General features: G+C 32.0%; 2 protein-coding genes and 1 non-coding gene across 4 annotated transcripts; 2 read left to right on the top strand and 1 right to left on the bottom strand.

The window, feature by feature from the left end:
• Positions 1-813: 813 nt before the first annotated feature.
• LOC123921602 (auxin-induced protein IAA6) lies at positions 814-6,939 on the top strand. 2 transcript variants are annotated; one of them, XM_045974217.1, is made up of 3 exons: positions 814-1,246; positions 4,447-4,537; positions 6,559-6,939. In XM_045974217.1, the coding sequence occupies exons 1-3, from the start codon at positions 898-900 to the stop codon at positions 6,656-6,658; spliced, it is 540 nt and encodes a 179-aa protein (XP_045830173.1). In that variant the 5' UTR covers positions 814-897; the 3' UTR covers positions 6,659-6,939. The 2 variants fall into 2 exon arrangements, with proteins under 2 accessions (XP_045830173.1, XP_045830172.1); XM_045974216.1 differs by having other exon boundaries at positions 815-1,246; positions 4,444-4,537.
• Positions 6,940-9,716: 2,777 nt separating this feature from the next.
• LOC123921603 (CASP-like protein 1C1) lies at positions 9,717-11,239 on the top strand. Its single transcript, XM_045974218.1, has 3 exons — positions 9,717-10,124; positions 10,408-10,510; positions 10,900-11,239. The coding sequence occupies exons 1-3, from the start codon at positions 9,970-9,972 to the stop codon at positions 11,131-11,133; spliced, it is 492 nt and encodes a 163-aa protein (XP_045830174.1). The 5' UTR covers positions 9,717-9,969; the 3' UTR covers positions 11,134-11,239.
• A 96-nt stretch (positions 11,240-11,335) lies between these two features.
• TRNAF-GAA lies at positions 11,336-11,408 on the bottom strand. Its single transcript has one exon. It is a non-coding gene; the product is annotated as a tRNA-Phe (tRNA).
• Positions 11,409-18,074: the final 6,666 nt, after the last annotated feature.

The raw sequence follows: 18,074 nt of genomic DNA, 5'->3' as shown, positions 1-18,074 counted from the left end.
TATATTCATAATTAAAAAAAGTCATATTAAATAGAGGGCGATGCATTTGAATTGGAGAATTTTAATTTCTATCATAAATTAATATTTCTTACAACTTACTCACATCTCATGCATGATTAAATGGTTAAATTTATGGACATATAAAGATAATTATTATTCTTTGTTAAAAAAAAAGAAAATCATTATTATTCTATCTCATTAAGGTAACTCAGTTGGTAATTACAAGAGATACTATTGGATGGCTGAGGTTTGAATTCCTCACTTCTCTACATGTATAATGTGCGAGTGTAGCCACTATACAAAACAAAAAATGAAAATTATTATTCTTCAATATGTTTTCTTTTGAATAAGTAAATTTAAATAAGTATAGGTCATTATATAGTTTTGAAGGAAAATAGATCATGATTATTTATAAAATATAAGAGAAGCCTTAGTAACATTAATTAAATAAATACATTACACAATTGTTCATCTAACCCTCTCTCACTTGGTATAATTATTTATTGCAAAGAGACCCCTTAATCAAGCAAATCACATGGCATGTTCCTAAGTCATCTAATCAAACGGCCATGATCAAATCTAAAATATCCACAAAGGAAGCATAAATCGTTCGATATGTCCCATATCCAACTTATTATGGTGCTGGCTTCTGTTGGGTGTTTTAGGAGGAGACAACTTTTGTCCCCACAATTGTTTCTCATGTGACCGACCATTTCCTCTTACTTGACCTGTCTTTGCTCCCACCAAGTCCTTTTCCATTCACTTTGTGTGTGTTTAAGTCTTTATATATATATAACATCATAAGCACTTATTTTCTTACATATTCAAAAAAAAATATTGATCCTTCATCAAATATATTCCAACTCTTAAGAAAAAAACTTTGCCAAAAAAAAAAAAATGGCAAGAGAAGGTCTTGGACTTGAAATAACTGAGCTAAGGTTGGGTTTGCCATGTGGTGAACCGCAAAAGAATGAGAAGAAGAGGATGTTTTCCGAGATTGACGGTGGTGTCGGGGAGGAAAATGGAGGTTCGGGTGATCGGAAAATTATAGAGAAGAAGAATCAAGTTGTTGGGTGGCCTCCGGTGTGTTCGTACCGAAAGAAGAACATGAATGAAGGTTCAAAAATGTATATGAAGGTTAGCATGGATGGAGCTCCTTACTTGCGTAAGATTGATCTTGGTTTGCATAAGGGATACTTGGAATTGGCTTTGGCTTTGGAGAAGCTCTTTGGTTGTTGTGGAATTGGTAAGTTAATTACATAATTTTCATTCTTTTTTCTTGTATTTCATTTTCAAGTCTTTCTCATTATTTGTTGCATGATCTTTTGATGGTAGGTATTGTTAGATAATAAAATAATAGTCTATGTTATTGGGCCTATTAGTTTAGAGTCCATTAGGTTTTATTATATATTCTCTCCAATAACCTTTTGTAATGTTATGCTATTGGTATTCTATTGAAACTCTAGCCGTCTTTCTCTTTTCCTACTATTTGTGTATCTCTTATTCTAACATGGTATCGAGAGCTTGTTTCGATCCTCCTTAAATTGAATGGTGTTAATCCGCTGCCGAGTTCCCGATAGTTTGGGAATGTGTTTGCCATGTTGTTTTGTTTTTGGTTGGATCGCAAGATTTGTATTGATGGATCTAAAGGTTGCATTTGTTTTGTGTTGGTTGCATCTACGGTTTCACAATTGGGTTGTAACGGTTCCATCAATTTGCATCGCTCACACCTTCGTCAATTTATTGAGATTATGGTCAATTTGCATCTTCAGGATCATGTGGCACACTTGTTTGAAAGGTTAAGTTTTATTTGAAGTGGAATTTGTGCACTAAAAGTCTCGATGCATGGAATGTTTTTTTTGTTGCATTGGGTTTGTTGTTTGTGTGGCACTTGTTTCTTGTTTTTTTTTTTTTTAAAGTGATGACTTTGGTGAGTTTCAATTTCATCATGGTGTTGTTGCTTTGTTTCGTGTCTCCGCATTGGAATTGTTTAATAAGGTGCCCCCTCTTTGTTTTGATTATTGTGTTTCTATTGGATTCTTTTCTGATTGCATTGCACTTCTCCCTCCTATTGCATTTCTTCTGATTGCATTGCACTTCTCCCTACTGCACTTCTCCCTACTGCACTTCTGATTGTATTGCACTTCTCCCTATTGCATTTCTTCTGATTGTATTGCACTTCTCCCCCTATTGCACTTCTCTTCTAATTGCATTGCACTTCTCCTCCTATTGCACTTCTTCTGATTGCATTGCACTTCTCCCCCTATTGCACTTCTTTTCTGATTGTATTGCACTTCTATTGCACTTCTTTTGATTGCATTGCACTTCTCCCTATTGCACTTCTGATTGCATTGCACTTCTCCCCCTATTGCACTTCTTCTGATTGCATTGCACTTCTCCCCCTATTGCACTTCTTCTGATTGCATTGCACTTCTCCTCCTATTGCACTTCTTCTGATTGCATTGCACTTCTCCCTATTGCACTTCTTCTGATTGCATTGCACTTCTCCCTCTATTGCACTTCTTCTGATTGCATTGCACTTCTCTCTCTATTGCACTTCTCTTCTGATTGCATTGCACTTCTCCCTATTGATTCTTATGATTAGTTTAGTTTGAATTTGTTCGATTGATTTGGATTGATTGACTTTGGACCGGACTAGATTGGATGTTGGATTAATTTGATTTGGTTCTCCCCTCTTTGATGGTAAATTGCTGCGTTGATCGTGATCTTAATTTGGTTGATTTGTTGTCAGGGCTAATTTGTAACAAGCTTAAAGCTTAGTAAGCTTTAGCTTGAGGGGTGATGTTAGAAGTTTATTTTATTTGGTAGTTTATTTTATTTTCGTATTTTGTTTTGACAAACTCATAATGCTTCTTGTTAATGCATCATGAGTTTGAGAGTAGGTGTTAGATAATAAAATAATAGTCTATGTTATTGGGCCTATTAGTTTAGAGTCCATTAGGTTTTATTATATATTCTCTCCAATAACCTTTTGTAATGTTATGCTATTGGTATTCTATTGAAACTCTAGCCATCTTTCTCTTTTCCTACTATTTGTGTATCTTTGATTCTAACAGGTATAGGGTAAATATAGTAGAGAATACAACATGCAAAATATAGGGGCCTAACATATATATTACATCAAATTGTTTTTTTTTTATCGACAAATATTCGTAAGTTAGTGGTTAACTATACGAGATCAAACGCGGTTTAACTTAAAACTCCTTCAAGTTGTATCGATGTAGTGCTTGTTCTTCAAGTAATCTAATTTCTAGTATGCAAGGTTCTAAATCAAAGTCAATTGTATTTCTTGATATCGCGAAAAGTTATAATTAATTAAAGAGGTAGATTAGAAAAAACCTTAGTTAAATTGATATAACCATTACTATAGTTGTAATGCTTCTTTTGTCTTAATGGTTTGAAGTACTTCTTGTATTTCTCTTTTATCCATTTTCTATTGTAAAAAATAAAATAAAATCATCTTCGCATATATTTTTAACTTTTTTTTTCAAGTTTGTATAATATTCGTTTATGCATATGCTAGCTTGTCCTATAAGAAATTAAATGCAAGTATTAACAAAAGTTGATTATACATATGTAGCCCAAGTATATATATTGAATATACCAAATTTTAACCTAATTAGTTTCTTATTTTAAGATAGGAAAGACACTATCCCCGCGCAACTGCAATTAAAATAGAGTTGAAATCACTTGATACCAGAACCAAAAATTGGAAAGACAGTACAGTTAACTGATATTCTAAACTGACAAATAATATAAGACTAGTATATTTTAAATAGGATAGTATGAGAGATATGAGATAATTTTTTATAAGAAAATATATACTAACAAATCCTTTTAGGACATTATTTAAAGACTCAAAAAAGTCAATTTTATATAGAAAAATGTGTATTTACAACTTTGATAAGTATTTTTAAAGCAAAGTTTCCTCATTTAAATTTTTTAAACAATAATTTTAAGACACTTGTTAGTATGAACTTTTCTCACGCTAACCTGAAAAAACCTTAACCGGAATATCATGGTTTATGTAAGTTAAGGTATATGATCCCACGTAGATATTATCATGCGACATAAAGATGAAGAAGAATCTTTAATTTTGATAAAGTGTCATAGAAAAAGGATAAAGTGGGAGACCAAGTAGAATGTACTATAATTATAATTAGACATTTTCCTTATTATGTGATGGTGGCGTGCTACAAAGTGTACGTATAAAGTTGATCTATGAGTCCTAATGACAAATAATTAAGCACAAGATTATGCTACATCAAATTTAATTAATCATATAACACTACTTGATTATTCGGTTGAATGAAAAGAAGGAAACAAACCCCACAAAAAAGTGAAAAAAAAATTATAATAGGATTATTTTATTATTTTTTTGACCAAATAATAGGAGTATTGAAGATTAATATTTGTTGGCAGAAGAAGCATTGAAGGATGCAGAGAATTGTGAACACGTTCCCATTTATGAGGACAAAGATGGTGACTGGATGCTGGTTGGAGATGTCCCTTGGGAGTAAGTCTTTCTATCATTATTTAATTTAGACTAAATTGCAAAGTTTAGTTTTCAAGTTAATTTTAAATTTTATATTGATTCCTTAAGTTTTATTTTATTTTTTTTTAATTTTATTTTAGTCTCTTGAACAATGAATTTTTTATTTTTTTTATAAATTAAGAGCATTTAGATGTTAAGGTAGGGATAAATATGTTAACTATGTTGGCACTCTTATCTTTTCCCGCCTTCCACCAATATTATTCGAACACTTTTATCTCTTTAATTTCTTTAAGTAGCACGAGAAAGTTCGGTTGATATAGATTAAAACATTCCAATTAAGTTGACATCCTTTTACCTAACCGATAAACAAATTACTCAAAAATATATTAAAGAAGAAAGACAGTGACAAGAAAACTTTAGACCAAAATAACTTTTAAATTATAAACTTTAGACAATTTACGCCTCTTATTAGAGACTAAAATATCTTAATATTTATAATTTAAGGGACTAAAATATTTAACATTCATAACTTAAGGGATCAAAAAAATAAAAAATTTAAGGACCAAATTATCTAAGTTTGTAATTTAAAGGATCAAAATGAAATTAAAAAAAATTCAAAGTACTAAAGTGAAACCTAAAATTAACTTAAGAGAATAAAAATATAATTTGGTATTTAATCATAATGTTGTTTTTTATACTATATGTAGAAAAATATACTCGTTTATTTGAGTACTGTATTGTGATCGTATAATTTATTGAATCTGGTGGAACATGATAAGACCCATTCTTAAAAATTAAACATATTTAATCATGGAATAATGAATATAACCAAAATTAGGTTATGTTTAATCATTAGTTAACTAGCTCAATAATACAGAAGTTTTTTTTTAAAAAATAAAATAATACTTAATAAAAAATAATATTATTTGTCAAAAACAAATAAAATAATATTAATATAGGAGAGTATATATATTTTGGGATCCTTTCTTTTAGACAAGCATAATCGTGTAAGATACGAGTCAAGTAAACATTAAACACTTTTGTCTATAGAGTCAGCTTCTCATGTTTGTGACCTAATAACCAATTAGTTTATAGTGCATTCACCACTACTACGTACCAACCTTGATTCCATGCATATGTTTGAGGAAAAAAATGTGCTACAAAACTTTCGTTTACTTGACTAATGACTTCTATAAAATGCAACCATAAATGAAAGTTACTTGGATATTTTAGTATTAACTCTCTTTTTTTTTTTTGGTTACATTTAGTATTAACTCTCTAGTATTTTAAGAAAATTAAAATCTGATAATTTGAAATTCAGCCGAAAGATAAATAAATTTTATAAAAAATTATTCCTTATAAAAATTAATCTTGAATTTTTTTTGCTTGAATGATTTGTTACTTTCAACAAAATTTTATTTAGGATAAATGAAAATCAACATATTTTGTGAGATAGTATATATTAATTGGACCCATAGAGCCGACATGCGTGATTATAATATGTTGAGCACATCAATTGGGAAGGAGAAATAATCGATGTCATGATGGCCTACCATGGAAAATTCAAAGCCATTATTGTGTTATATATATGGAAGCATCAAAATAAAGAGGGAGAAGAAATAAGCTTGCAATTCCAATAATGATCAAAATGTCCATAAAATATATAACAAACATATTGAGCTGAAGTGGTTAATAAAGAGCTCTTTTTAGAATGAATCATTCGGGAGAACTTAAGTTCAATTTCTGTGAAAATAATTTTTTATCAGACTTTACTTACCTCGTAGTTGAATTCTGAATTATATGAGTCTTTTTCCCCTGAGAACCAGAGGGTTGATACAAAAAAAAATGTCCATGAAATATATGAACTATTTCTTCAAAAAAAAAAAGTTGATTAACAAAACAAATAAATAAAATAATATGAAAATCTACATTCATTCTAAAAATTTTGTTCAAGGTTTAAGATTTTCATTTTTATTTTTGATCAAGGTTTAAGATTTTCATATATAAAGTATTAATTAAATTTTACTTTTGACAAACAACAGAATGTTTATTGAATCATGCAAGAGGCTGAGGATTATGAAGAGGTCAGATGCAAAGGGCTTTGGTCTACAACCAAAAGGATCTTTAAAGAGATTCATATAGAAGAAGGCATGGCAAACTGAAAGATATGTTAGGTTTTCTAATCAATGAAGATCATCAATTTGAAATTATGTTGTTTTTTTTAATTATATTTGAGAAGTATTCCTTTATACTATATAGTTTGTTATGAATGAACTAGGCTTCAATCATTATGTTTATTTTAATTTTTTATATATAAAAAATATATAGGAACCATTTTTATTAAGGACTTAAAAGATATGTATTGTCGGTGTTATTGAGTGAATTCCTTCATTGAAAGGAAAAAGTAGTGTTTTTGTTGAAAATGAACCTGTATAAATTTTTTATGTTCATCCAATTTCCCTTCTTTATTGTCTTAGTTATTATTGATTTACTAATAACAAGTGGAGCAATCAAGGTTAATAATTGATATGTTTGCAATTTTTTTTTTGTTGATAAAGATATGTTTGAAATTAATGGGCTAAATTGCACTTTTGACCCCCTATATTTTAGAAAGTTGCAATTTTAGTCTCATATGTTTCAAAATAGCAGTTTTGACCCCTATGTTTACTCCCTTTTGCAAAAGGTCAATTTTGACCAAATCAATGCTGATGTGGCAAGTCACTTAAGTGACTCACCTGCCGCATCAACTTTTTTTTTTCAAATTTTTTGCAAGTGCATCATACTCCTGCCTGCACCAGATTATATACTATTCTCTTTCATTCAAATATTTCTCAAGAATTCTCAAATTAAAACCCAGATATTTTTTGTTCCACATCCTTAATGAATTTAACGGCAGAATTGAAACTACAAGTAATTCATATGTTGATCTATTTATCATAAAACTTGGGCACTTTTCATACTTAATCAAGGAAAAGTTGTTAAAGAAGAAGGTGATAATCACACAAACAATGAACGAATCCCAGTAGATGGTTGAGCTAGCCATTGAAATCAAATATTGAACCAGTAATCTTTACGCTATTAAAATCATAAAGATCGTGAAAATTTGTAAAAAAATAAAATAAATAAAAACTCAAAATTAATCTTTTTCTATGAGAAGTTGTGCCAGCAAAGAAGATAAAAACACATCAAAATTATTCTCAGATTTTTTGTTCTCTCAATCTCTTTTTCTATGATTAGTTTGCAAAAAAAAAAATTCCCTTAATTATGAGTCCTCTATTGAAAATTTTCTTTTGGTCCAGGCCCATTATTTTAAATACTTTTTGGAAGAATTAATATTTTTTTTTGAAAACTAAAGTAATAGAAAAAGTTGAATTTTTGGGTTAATTTTAGATTTGGGTTGAACTTGGTCTAACTTTAATTCAAGTTTATTTGTTGGTTTGCTTAATTTTTTTCTTCCACTTTTTTTTCATCATACCAAACGGACCCTAACACATTGTTTGGTGAAAGTGGGAGGAAAGAAAGTTGGGAAAGGGAAAGCACCAATTTCAAGAAACTTTTCATTGTTAGGATGTTTTCATGTTTGTCATGGTGTAGGCATCGTACCCATTTATGATATGACGTGCGTTATATAAACACAAAAAAGTTGGGTAAAAATACAACACATTTTTTTTCCACTCATATCACGGATATCGAGACGTGCAACAAATATTAAAAAAAGTAAAAAGTGTAGTTTTGTTGTATTTTTGTTAAAAATTTGTGTTTAAATAACATTTTTCTTATGATATATATATATATATATATATTGTTTAAGGTTAATTGGTGTTGACGCTTGAGATTTGTGGTAAGTGTTTTGGTAATTGACGTACTATTGATTATAACCAGTAATTGAGGTTTAGGTTTATGGCACATTACCTTAAAATATTACTTAATTTTTACTTATTTATGTCTAACTACACTAAATAAAAGACATCATATTCTTTACTTATAACAAGAGAAATAAAAAATATACTATAATTTTGATCCTTGAAAAATTGAAATAACTTTAAGACAATAACTAAATGACACTGGTTTTGTCACCTCACATTTATGTATGGTTTTTACATGTAGTTCAACTAATCCATTCCACTACTGATTCATTACAATTTTAAATCATTTACTTTTAGCCCTATTTGGCTTAAAAGAGACAAAAAAATAAGTAATTTAAACATACTGTACATGGGTCAATCCATGGGTCAATCCATAACAAACATCAAAGATAAAAGAAAATGCAAAAGATTGGCTCACACCAAAAACACATAATATAGCAAAATTTTTTTAAAAAAAAAAGAGGAGTGTTTTCTTTTTCTCTCATATTGTTCCTTAGTTTTTCGTTAGTTTCCTCCTTTGTTTATGCTTAATAAACTTAAATTTCAATTAGCTTATCAAATATTTTTGTCAAATCAATCATTATATATATATATTTAAAAAATTACTATTACACGTTCTTTAAAAAAATAATAATGTATCAATCGTTAGTTGGTTCAGTGATGATTGACGATGAACTTGGTCGGAAGGATCACCGTTCAATCCCCCGCAACTGCAATCGGGAGGAGGCTAGATACTAAGAGAGTTGATAAAATAAGTGATATTTCCTCCGATTATTTCATGTATATATATATATATATACACTGAAAGGAGTAGTTTATAGGCATCTTGGTCCAGCATATTGGCTTTTGTGTACCAAGGTAATTACTATTATAGTGGTAGTTTAAAAATAAATCTTGAAAGATCAAATTAAATTTTAAAAATAACATAAATAAACACAAAAATATAATTTAGCCTAACTAATGATTTTTTTTATTGACAAATTAGCCTAACTAATGATACTCATATAACTAGTAATAAGGTAGATTGTGTTTAGGTAGTATTTAGGTTGCAATAATGCACTTTTTACCAATATCATAACAAATTTCTACAATGAAGTAAATGCAACCGAAAAGGACAAGAAATTAATCTATAACATTTTGAAGAGTAAAATAGAGTTGCTCACATACACTAAGAAGTTTTTTCTAAATAGAATTGTGAATACTAATCATTCAAAATAATTATGATTTATTTAAAGAATTGATCTCTCCCGACAAATATTTTTTCATACGTACCGACCGAAATTGAAACTTAGAGCAAATAGTTAAATGACCCATGTAACTCTACATAAGGAGATGCAGCAAAAGTAGAGAAAAAAAAGAACACTAGTGGACGGTGGCATATACATCAGAATTTCACCTAACATAACACAAATATGTACTAATTTAAGTGCACAATCCCTTATTTTCTTTCCTAACATCCTAACCTTGGTCCCAATACACATATTGTCTACCTCAGCATCTTGAAAATTTTCCCAATGATATCATCTTTTAAATATTTAACTTTTCCTTGAACCAAAGATTCATTGTTTCCACCAATTTAGTGAAATCATGGCCAAGACTAGTAGAATATGCCATCTTTTGTTAAGGTTCTTGGCCTTCTCAGCCACCTTGTCAGCAGTAATTGTCATGGTTTCTAGCCATGAAAGAGCAACCTTCTTCAATGTTTCCTTTGAAGCAAAATACACTACCTCCCCTGCCCTAAAGTAAGTGAATTTCATTTTTTTATTTATTTAAATATTATTATGAAGGAAGCACAAACAGATATATCAGACACAACAATAGTAACTATATATTGAATGAAATCACATGTCTTGATGTTGTGTCGGTCTCACACACTAACACGTGTCTCACACCGGACATGTCTTTTGATCAAAAGTGTTGGTGTTCGTAGAGATTGTTACATAGTATATTACTGATTTATTTTGTTAAACAAAATTGTTTCCTTAAATTCTTCTCTAAACTGACCAAACAATTCCTAATTTCTAGGTACTTTGTGATTGCAAACTCTGTTGTTACTGTCTATGGATTTTTGGTCCTCTTTCTTCCAGCAGAAAGCTTGCTATGGCGACTTGTGGTAGCCATGGATATGGTAATGTCCTAAACTTAACCTCTATATATCATGCAACATTTTTTTTTTTTTACTAAAATATCATGCAACAACTTTTGTTCAAGTGTTGTTTAATCATAAATTTTTTGTAACTTCTATAAGAGATAGTGATTAGATGAGATGGAGCAGGTTTCTTCTAGCTTAACCAATATCCTGGGTTCGATATCTGATTTGGGCATGTAGCCGCATTAAAACTCTTAGGGGGAGTTTGCCGCCTATTTGGATCTCATAAGATTCGAGGAATTAGTTAGTCTCTGCAGTTGCGCCAGAGGATACCTAATTTGCGCAACCAAAAAAAATTGTAACTTGCTTTAACTTATGTTATCAACAAAAACTCCATTAATTTGTGGTTTAATTAATTTTATGAGCAGGTTTTGACAATGTTACTCATTTCAAGCCTGTCTGCAGCTTTGGCTATAGCTCAAGTGGCAAAGCAAGGAAACAATTCTGCAGCTTGGCTACCAATATGTGGTTCAGTCCCCAAATTTTGCAATCATATTACAGGAGCTCTAATTGCAAGTTTCATTGGAGTCATTATTTACATGATTCTTCTATTGCATTCCATTCATAGTGTCCTTGACCCTCTCCTCTTGAAAAAAACTTGAGAAGCTTTTCAAATAACTCGGTTGTAACTTGGTGTTTGTAGTTGTCACATTAATCTCTCTAGTATATCTATACATGAAGGACATACAAGATTTTGGCGTGGCTTTCTCCATATCTAATTTAGTAATCCTCCAATTTCACAGACTGAACTGACCCGTTCTTAAATGATATTTAATAAAAAAACGTACCATTAAAAAAATATGTTGCGGTGAGCGTGGATCAAACACGCAACCTTCAGATCTTCAGTCTGATGCTCTCCCAACTGAGCTATCCCCGCAATAATATTATTTATCTTAGTTTTTCGTTATTAATATACTATATTTGTTACGTTTTTATGATTTTATCTACACTCTCCATGCACGCAACAACACCCTGAGTTGAACAAATGAAATCTTAGAAAAAAAAATCATAAAAAATGCAAAATAGTTTTAAACTTTTTTTTACTAGGATAATAGATTATGAATCAAATTATAAAGGATAAAAAGTGTAGTTCATTATATATATAAAAAAAGATCACGGGTCACCCGTAAATTTAAACTATATAGGCTTAATTAGTAAAATGATTCCTTAAAGATATTTTTGTTTTCAGATTGGTCCCTTAAAGGAAAAAAAAAAAAAAGTCCGAATAGATCCCTTAAAGACATCTCTGTTAATCAGTTTAGTCCCTAAAAAAAAATGTCTGAATAGGACCAAACTGATTAACAAATATGTCTTTAAAGGACATATTCGGAATTTTTTTTCTTTAAGGGACTATTCAGACTTTTTTTCTTCTTTAAGGGACCAATGTGAAACCAAAAATATCTTTAAGGGATCATTTTATATATTACCATAATTTAAACACTTCAATTCAAATGGATGATGGATCACAATATAAATTAACAAAAGAAATTCTTCTCTTCCCACCTAAGTTTTTTTTCTTTTTTTGCCCCCGAATCCAAATTTCGGAAAAAATTATTTGCTTGAGTGGAAAGAATGGAAATTTTTTTCCGCTCGCTTAAAAAATTCCATTTTTTTCTAAAACTTTGTGTTTTATACTCAAAATGTGACTTCTTCTCTACAGTTACATTTTTCACTAAAAAAAAAATTGTGTTTCTCTCTTTTGTGAAAACCTTTCGGAAAATTCAACATACTTGGGTTTGTTGAGCAATCCAACTTCTTTTTAACTACATTTGTGACTTACAAGTAAGTTTTAATAATTTCAATAACCTTTATGTTGAGTTTGAGTGTAGTTTAGGCTTAAATTTGATTTTTAGTGTTAAAATTGATTATGTTTAAGTTGTTGCTTATGCTGTTAAAATTGCTTATGTTGATTAAGTTTGAATGTTGGTTATGTTGGCATGTATGGCATGGTAATCTCTAGAAGGGGAGTGTAGCTCTAAGTTAGTTGTTGGATTAAGTTGTGATTAGAAATGTTGGTCAGTTGTGTGATTAAAATGGATTATGTTGGTTGATGCTGGTCACTTATTAGAGATATTGGTTAGTGTTAACATATACTTGTTATTCTCAAGATATTTTTGAAGTTGTCACATTTTATGTATATATTGTAAAAATGGAGTTTGAATTTTAATGTATATTCATATATTTGTGTAGAAAAAGTACAAAGGCTATGCTAATTATATTTACAAAGCAAGCATGAAACGTAAATGGAAAATGGTCAAAGATACTTAATTACAAACAATTCCTATTGAATGAAAATATCTCCTATTAATCACAAATTCATTGCCATCTTGATTTGAATGGAAACCGTGTACAGCTAAGCATGATTTGCTGTGATAACACTCCCCCTCAAGATGGGAGGTGTAAGTTGGATAAACCCATCTTGCTTTTTAAATGCATGAATTGATCTTTGCCCAATGACTTGGTAAGTAAATCAGCAATTTGATTTGCGGAACTGACCTTCATGGTAGTAATGAGACCGGAAGAAACTTTTTCACGAACAACATGACAATCGATTTCTATGTGTTTCGTCCGTTCATGGTATACCGGATTTGAGGCAATATGAAGAGCAGATTGGTTGTCACAAAACAACGGTATTGATGTAGAAGGAGATAGACCAATATCTTTCATAAGATAGGAGAGCCAAGTAATTTCACAAGTTGCATTAGCCATTGCTCTATATTCAGCTTCAGCCGAGGAACGTGAGACCACACTTTGTTTCTTTGTCTTCCAAGAGATTATGCTAGAACCCAAAAAAATGCAGTATCCAGTAGTGGAGCGTCGAGTGGTAGGGCAACTAGCCCAATCTGAATCACAATAACCTTGAAGAGAAAGATTTGAACTAGAAGGAAAGAAGAGACCTTGGCCCGGAGTCGCCTTGAGATAGCGAATAAGTCGAGTAGCAGCATTCATGTGTGGTTGGCGAGGAGCATGCATGAATTGACTCAAAATATTGACCGGGTATGTGATATCAGGGCGCGTGGCGGTGAGATAAATGAGACGACCCACAAGGCGACGATAAGGCGCGGGATCAGATAAAATTGTACCATCAGATGGAGATAATTTTAAATTTTGTTCCATCGGAAAGTCTACAGGTTTGGTGGCAGTAAGACCACTATCAGATATAATATCAAGAGCATATTGTCGTTGACATAAAAAAATACCCTTTTTTGATCTTGCAACTTCAATGCCCAAAAAATATTTCAAATGACCCAAGTCTTTAATTTTGAAGTGTTTGTGTATAAGATCTTTAACCAAATTCATGAGATGGAGATCTGAACCTGTGAGGACAATATCATCGACATACAGTAGCAAATAAACAGAACCAGATTCACGATTCAGACAAAAAAGAGATGGGTCAGCTGTACTATGTGAGAAACCAAAGTTAATAAGAACTTCTGAAAATTTTGAATACCAGTTTCTTGATGCCTGCTTAAGACCATATAATGATTTATTTAACTTACAAACGAGAGGCTCCCCCTGACGCCTAAAACCGGGGGGTGGCAGCTGCATATAGACATCCTCATGTAAATCTCCGTGTAAGAAAGCATTATTGACATCAAGTTGATGAAGAGGCCAATTTTTTGCAGCGGCAACAGAGAGAATGACTCTAACTGTAACAAGTTTAGCAACTGGAGCAAAAGTGTCAAAATAATCAACCCCTTCAACTTGGGTATATCCTTTAGCAACTAAACGTGCTTTATACCGTTCGATGCTTCCATCAGATTTTCGTTTAATTTTGAAAACCCAACGACAACCTATCGGTTTTTTCCCAGGTGGTAGTGAAACTAAAGACCATGTTCTGTTTTCACACAAGGCGTCAATCTCCGATTGCATTGCGTTGCGCCATTCCGGAAAATTCTTAGCCTCAGTGTATGATTTTGGCTCAGACTCAATAGCAATTTTTGATAAAAAAGAACGATAAGTAGAAGAAAAATTATGAGAAGATAAGAAATTGCAAAGAGGATATGGATTACCAGGAGTATGAGTCGAAGAAGATGCCTGTGATGAGCTGAGAGAGCAAACATAGTCAGTGAGGTAGCCGGGCGGTTTTCGTGTTCGAGTGGGGTGGTTGTGAACTACTGAGGAAGGTTGGGGTGGTACTGGTTCATTGTTGGAAGATGATGGCTCTTGATTTGGATGTGGATTAAGTGGGGGAATATGTGGTGTTGTTTGTATGGGGGAGGGAGGATCGTATAGTGTAGGTGGGTCATCAAATGGATATATGGTAGAAGAAGGTGTTTCAATTGGTGGCAATGGTAAAACTAAGGGAGATGATTCAACATTAAGCATCTTATATGGAAAAATATGTTCATGAAAAATAGCATCTCTAGTTACATATATTTTTTTTGATGATAAATCAAGTATTTTGTAACCTTTTTGACCATGGGGATAACCTAAGAAAACTCCCGGAGATGCACGTTTATCAAATTTGTGGGAAATTTGTGTGTTGTGACCATATACTAAACAACCAAAAACACGAAGGTGAGAAAGATTTGGTTTTTTGTTAAATAATATTTCATGAGGTGTACGACCTTTGAGAACTTTAGATGGTAAACGATTGATTAGATATGTAGCTGTTAACACAAAATCACCCCAAAAATTTAAAGGCAAATTAGATTGAAAATGTAGAGCACGTGCAACATTTAATAAATGTCTATGCTTACGCTCAACAACTCCATTTTGTTGTGGGGTGTAAGCACAACTTGATTGTTGCAATACTCCCAAATCTTTGAAAAAATTATTAGTGTGGGAGTTGAAAAATTCACGTGCATTGTCTGATTGAATTTTTTTAATATGTGTATGAAATTGTTTTTCAATCATTTTAAAAAATTGAGGAATTAGTGTGTTAACTTCACTTTTGTGATGCATGAGAAAAACCCACGTGCTTCTTGAAAAATCATCAACCACAGTAAGAAAAAATTTTGCACCGGAAGAGTGAGATTTATTATAGGGTCCCCAAACATCAAAATGTACTAACTCAAAACATGTAACAGTAGAAATGCTACTTAATGGAAATTTTAAACGAGTTTGTTTTGCCAAAGGACAAACATTACATGAACATTTATTTGAAAACTTAATGCTAGAATCAAGATTATTGAATTGGGAAGATAGAGTGGGGGCTGGATGTCCTAAGCGCCAATGCCACAAATCAAAAAAAGATTCAAATGAAACTGCAGAGGAAATGATGGTTGGAGAATGGTTCATAAGGTAAAGGCCTCCATGTTGCTCACCCATCACAGAAGTCTTCTTCGTCTTCTGGTCCTGTAAAATACATGAAGTGGAAGTAAAAGTGATAGAAGAGTTAGTATCACGTGATAATTTGCTAATAGATAACAAATTAAATTGAAATGAGGGAACATGTAAAACATGTGGAATTAAAAGACCAGTTTTCAAATAAATAGAACCAATATGATGTACCGGAACAAGTTTATTGTCAGGTAATTTAACAGAAGTGGAGACTTTTTTGTAGGAATGAAAAAAAGAAAGATCAGATACCATATGATGAGTTGCTCCAGAATCTAAAATCCAAAGAGAGGAAGAAGGTTTTAAAGACGCAAAACATTGAAAAGAAGTACCTGCAAAATTTGCTAGAGGTTGATTATTATCGGACTTTATGAGAGAAAGCAATTGCTGGATTTGAGTCTGAGACAAATTAACCAATGGCTGAGAATCCGAAGATGAAGCAACAGCAGCAGCAGTGGGATGACCGTGTGAAGCAGAAGGTCTCGAGCCTCGACTATCACGAGAGGAAGGCCCACGACGGGTTTTGTTGGATCCAATATTATGTTTCCACCAAGGAGGATATCCAATCTTACCGTAACAACGACTATCTGAATGTCCATCAATATCGCAGATTGAACAATGATAAAGGGGTTTAACATTGCCATCGCGAGAATTAGTGGTATGTTGGGCCGCCATAGCAGATTGTTCCATTGCAATGGAACGAGAATCAGATAATGAACGTTGACGTTCTTCCTGCAGCAAAAGAGAGTATGCTTTCGGCACCGAAGGAAGAGGATCCATTAGGAGGATTTGACTCCGAACAGATGAAAATGAATCATTTAAGCCTTGTAAAAAATCCATGAGATGTTCAGTAGCATAAATTTCATTGAAATTGGGTATAACACCACACGCACAAGCAGGAAGTGTACGATAAGAATCAAGTTCATCTCGATAGGCCTTGAGTTGTGTATAATAAGTAGCAATGGAATTGGTTCCTTGAGAAAGGTTCGAAATGGCTCGCCGTATTTCAAAAATACGAGGTGCATTTTTTTGATTAAAACGCGTAAGGAGATCAAGCCATATATCACGTGCACTTTTGATCCAAAGAATGGAATTTGCAATTGTTGGGATAGTGGAATGAACAAGCCAAGATTGAACCATGCTATTGCAACGAATCCAGTTAGAAAAATTGGGGTTGTTGGGTTCTGGTTTGAGGATGGTGCCATCAATAAATCCAAGTTTGTTTTTAGCTTCTAGGGCCATGGTAATTGCACGGCTCCATGTGGGGTAATTATCCCCATCAAGAAGTTGTGTAACTAGTAATTGTCCTGGTTGATCAGAGGAATGAAGAAAATATGGAGAGGATGGATTTGGAATGTTGTTGGCTTGATTTGGAATGATGTTGGCAGCCATGAGTGATTAAAGAATGAAGGATCGGTGGTAGGCTGATACCATGTAAAAATGGAGTTTGAATTTTAATGTATATTCATATATTTGTGTAGAAAAAGTACAAAGGCTATGCTAATTATATTTACAAAGCAAGCATGAAACGTAAATGGAAAATGGTCAAAGATACTTAATTACAAACAATTCCTATTGAATGAAAATATCTCCTATTAATCACAAATTCATTGCCATCTTGATTTGAATGGAAACCGTGTACAGCTAAGCATGATTTGCTGTGATAACATATATCTCTTTCAATATGGAAATAATATTTCTTGGCAGGACCAAATTCCTTGTCATTTTGGCAAGATACTCCTTCTATTGAAGTTTCAAACGCCCCTCAACTAAATGATCTTCTAACTCTTTGTCTAACACATATGGTTGTGTAAGCTGGAAACAACCGTAAGATGTCATTCTTGTGATGCATGAAAATAACCATGAAATCTAAATGAACATTCACATTTTCTCGTTTCCGTCTCTTCATATTTTAACTTCTTGTTGGTTGGTTTGTACACACCATCCCTTTCGCACCCAACACAAAAACGTGATTTTAGGGAGCATAAAAGAAACACAGGTTTAGGAAAAGAGAAAAATTCAAAAAATTTGTGTTGACCATAGATTAAACGAGTTGGTCCGCTTTCCGCAAACCATAATTCATATTGGTCACCATATGGTGGTTTATTCAATGGATTAGGGACCAAATTACTCTATATTAGGTACTCAACCTTAATTATTAAGTAAAGATAACTTTTCAAATTTATTGAATAATGAATGTATTTAATCTACTACATCCGATTCTTAATATAAGAGATTGTTTATTTTAGGCTTAATTACT

The sequence above is a fragment of the Trifolium pratense genome, linkage group LG4 (assembly GCF_020283565.1).
Source record: "Trifolium pratense cultivar HEN17-A07 linkage group LG4, ARS_RC_1.1, whole genome shotgun sequence".
Lineage (NCBI taxonomy): Eukaryota > Viridiplantae > Streptophyta > Magnoliopsida > Fabales > Fabaceae > Trifolium > Trifolium pratense.
This window is presented reverse-complemented; position numbering and strand designations above follow the sequence as displayed.